Source organism: Lucilia cuprina, chromosome 4 (assembly GCF_022045245.1).
Source record: "Lucilia cuprina isolate Lc7/37 chromosome 4, ASM2204524v1, whole genome shotgun sequence".
Taxonomy (NCBI): Eukaryota; Metazoa; Arthropoda; class Insecta; order Diptera; family Calliphoridae; genus Lucilia; species Lucilia cuprina.
In genome coordinates this window covers 81,867,883-81,871,750 of record NC_060952.1, presented here as the reverse complement: position 1 = coordinate 81,871,750, position 3,868 = coordinate 81,867,883, and the positions used below count along the sequence as shown (strand labels likewise).

The following is a 3,868-nucleotide window of genomic DNA, read 5'->3' as shown; positions in this document are numbered from 1 at the left end:
CAACTCCATTTATAACATAAACAAAACATTAAAAAAAAGAAACAACAAAGGAAAAAACTAAGCATACAAGATAAACAACAAGATTAAACAAAAGAATTTTATCCTGTTTCTTTGTTTTCTGTTCTTTATTCTTCTTTTTCTATTGTTGTTTTATTAATTTTCACATAAAAGTTTTTTTTACTCTTTTTTATATTCACACTCACACTTTAGATTATGTGGGATATAAAAGTGAAAAAATAAATGATAAATATCTCACTTTAACTCACCTTAAATTTTCTATGCGTGGCCTTCGACACTGTGGCCGATTGCGTCGATGGCTTCGATCCTTTTTACAACGGCAGTCACAGTGCCAAATACACAAAGCTATCGATGAGATCAATGTTATCACAAATGGCACTGCAAAAAAATGTATTATATAGTTGACCTGATCGTCGTGATTGTAGGACGTCAGTACGACCGTTTTATTTTTACGCGAATAATAGCACGGATAGATGGCGCCCTCGACACCGTAGAAAGCATTAAATGTTTTACACGTCACCGTGGGCGGATAGCCACACCCTTTGATATTCACTAGAAGTGTGGCTTCCTCCGATTGCGTCCAATCGGCCGTGTAGTTCGTGTAGTCGGTCATGTTTTCGGGTATCGTTATATTCTCTTCGATAAACGTCACATAGATATGAACACACTTGTATAGATCGGAGGTGCAGCCCTCGCGACATGAACTCCACGAACAATTAAAAATGCCGACAAGATCTTCGCGTCGTGTGGTCGTGCACAGTGTTGGGGAATCGATAAAATCGTGACTTAAAGTTGATATCGCCGGATCGACGTAGAGGGGAACGAGGAACAATAGAGACGCACCGGCGGTCACCGAAAAGAAGGCAAGAGTGGAGGTACCATAAAAACTGGCACGTTCGCGCCACGAACGATAGCGCCGATTTCCATTTTTCTTTTTTGGAGCCAGTTCTCGTAATTTACGTAACCGTAACTCTTGTTGTTGCTGCTCGAGTAGTAATTCCGAACTGCCACTCCTCATATTATTGTCCGTGCACACAGGGCGATTATTATAGGCACCAGCACCAGCACTAGCAGCGGCAGCAGTATCAGCAGCAGCACTATTAACAGCAGTGGCAGCAGCCGAAGCTGCTGCTTGATTTGTTGTTACTATTTGCGATGTGGCTGATGCAGCTGCAACAGCAGCACAACCTCTGCAAGCAGTCGTGTAAGCAAACGTCGTCTGAGAACAACTCGTTGTAGTGGGTGTTGTTTTACCCAAATATTGTTGCTGTTGTTTTCGTTTTAAAGCCTCACACGTTGAGCAACCGATAACAACAACAGCAGCTGTTGTTGTTGACGATGTTGTTGCTGCAGTTGTATGTTGATAGGGTTGAGATGTTAAGGGTGAAGTGGGTAGTTGGAGGGGTTGGGATTGTTTTTGTTTCGCCAGGGGTGTAGAGGATTTGGAGGAGGTGTGTGTTGGGGGAGTTGATTGTATTTTAGCTGCTGAAGATGAGGATGTTGATGCTAATGTTGATAGTGGTGGAGGAGAGCTCACAACGTTGCTAACAGCGTCTGTAGAGGGGGTGGTGTTGATAACAGTTTTCTGCTGCAGGCTGGGAGATGTAACAGTCGTATCAATTGACGATGAAATGGTTGAAGTAGTTTTCGAAGTGGTGAGGCCACCACACAAAGGTGTTGTAGATGTACAAGACTCCGAGTTGGGTAGTGTGGTAGATATGACAACAGCGTTGGAATTCGAGTTCGAATTCGAGGTGAGTAAAATGGTGGAAATGTTCTGAGAGCCAGAAGCTGTAATATTAATATTGCTGACAATGTCGTCGTCGTTTTTAGTTTGTTGCTGTTCCTGTTGGCTATGTATGGCTGCCGAAGTGGAAATGATGCTGGCGTTGTTGCTGTTGTTGTTGTTGCTGGTAGTGGTGGTGGCAATATTATAAGTGGTAGTGGCTGTAGCTGTGGTGTTGATGCTGATGTTGTTGCTTTCGTTGGCCGTATGATTAGCGGCTGAGACGACGACGACGTTATTGCTGCCGGCTGCACGGGAAACAATACGATGAGCAGCAGTGGCAGCCGTAGCGTCTGAGACGCAAACGACGTCGTCGTTTTTAATACTTTTTGAGGCTTGTATGTTGCCAGTGTTGAAATTTTTGTTAAGGAAATAAAAACTATACAAATTTTGCTCGGTATTTTATTTTCTATTATTATGTGTTATTTTCACTATTATTTTGCTTTCAATTAATAGCAATTGAAACATTTAACAAAAAAAAATTTTTTATTTTTTTATTTTCGTTTAAATTTTTAGAAAACTAACTTTTTTAAATTTAATTTTTATTTAATTTCCTTGATTTCAAATCTTTTTTTCCTTTTCCCTCAAGCAGCTTTAACAAGAGTGTAAAAGTTGTCTTTTTCTTTTTTGTTGATGAAGAATTTATTCCTTCTTGCTCTCTTCTGTACACTTAAAATCACAACATTGCACTGAGATGATAACACGACTACTGAGACATTAACGTTACGAGCTGAATGGCTGCTCTGTTACGTTTTCATAACGGAAATGCACTCTCGCGTTTGTATGGGTATTTTAATTTATTTATTTTCTTTACTTTTTTCTAGCTTTCTTTTCTTCTTATTTTTTTCTATACACTTTTAAACCCGATTACACTCAACAGTCGCACATCATTTGTTAGAGTTAAAGAGACAGAATGTGTGAATATAGAAGATGAGAGTGAGTTGTTAGAGAAGAGAGTTAAATGAGTTATTCTCAATTTATTTAGCATAACGTTTTGTTTTTGTATTACTTTTTAACACCCGCACTTTGATTTTACTTTTACTGTTTTTTTTTGCTCTCGGTTGCTATTTATTTATCTTTCTCTCTTTAGCTCAGTTGACCTTTAGCGCTTGCTCTTTTTTATTTCCACTCTTTGAGTACTTTTATAGTATACTTTTAGGTAATTTTTTTTTTTATTTTTTACTTTTCCTATTAAATGAGTTGTTGTTATTGTTGTTTATTTAAGGCAAATCAGCTGATTTCGGTTTATTTAAGCGAGAGTAAAACGTTCCTTTAATATTTGTCTCCTATTTTATTTTTTCTTCGTTCTTTTTTCTAATTTCACTTTATTTCATTTTATTTTATATGGGTGGCCTAGTGATAATGAAAGATTTTGTTTTTGTTTCTTCTTCTATTTTTTTTTTGCACCACAATTTTTATGTATAATTTCTTTGCATTTTGCACAGGTTTTTCATTTTCATTTACAGCTGTTTAAAGGTTGAGTGAAGAAATTTGTTGTTGTATTTTTTCTAGTTTTCTGGTTACATTATTTACAATCTATTGTTTTATCTATTGAGGTTTTATTATAAAAATGTATTTTAATTTAAGTATAAAAAATTATTATTTATTTAATGTTATTTTTATCGTATAAAATTTAGAACTGTTTCACTTTGCAAATTTTCAATTTATAGATTTTCACTTTGTCTGCCTTAAGCATTTTTGTGGGTGTTTTATTATATTTGCTGAAAAGATTTGAAAAAAAAATAGTTATACATATTTTAAAAATGTAAATACAAACATTACCAAAAGCTGTTTTTTTAATATATAATAAAATTTCCTATTTTATTTTAAAATAAAAATTATTTTACACAAAACACTAGGAAAAAATTTTATTTAATTCATTCATAATTTATTTTTGCATACAGAATTAACAGTGTGGTAAACATCTTATAATTATCACAAAAGGAAAACTAAAAGCAAACTAGAACAGAACTAGAACTGAACTAGAACTGAACTAGAACTGAACTAGAACTGAACTAGAACTGAACTAGAACTGAACTAGAACTGAACTAGAACTGAACTAGA

The 3,868-nt window shown here is 35.5% G+C and overlaps 2 protein-coding genes across 2 annotated transcripts in view; both read right to left on the bottom strand.

Annotated features, from left to right (window-relative positions):
• Positions 1 to 262: 262 nt before the first annotated feature.
• On the bottom strand, positions 263 to 2,205 carry LOC111678487 (protein tipE). The gene has a single exon (XM_023439857.2). It carries the CDS (start codon positions 1,034 to 1,036, stop codon positions 263 to 265), a length of 774 nt encoding a protein of 257 aa, XP_023295625.1. The 5' UTR covers positions 1,037 to 2,205.
• Positions 1,165 to 3,868, bottom strand: part of LOC111678492 (putative GPI-anchored protein pfl2) — a 22,691-nt gene continuing 19,987 nt past the window's right edge. The window contains exons 3-4 of the mRNA XM_046947933.1: positions 1,273 to 2,183; positions 1,165 to 1,208 (exon numbers count right to left, since the gene is read on the bottom strand). Coding sequence (XP_046803889.1) covers positions 1,165 to 1,208; positions 1,273 to 2,183 — 955 coding nt within the window. The remainder of the gene's footprint in view (positions 1,209 to 1,272; positions 2,184 to 3,868) is intronic.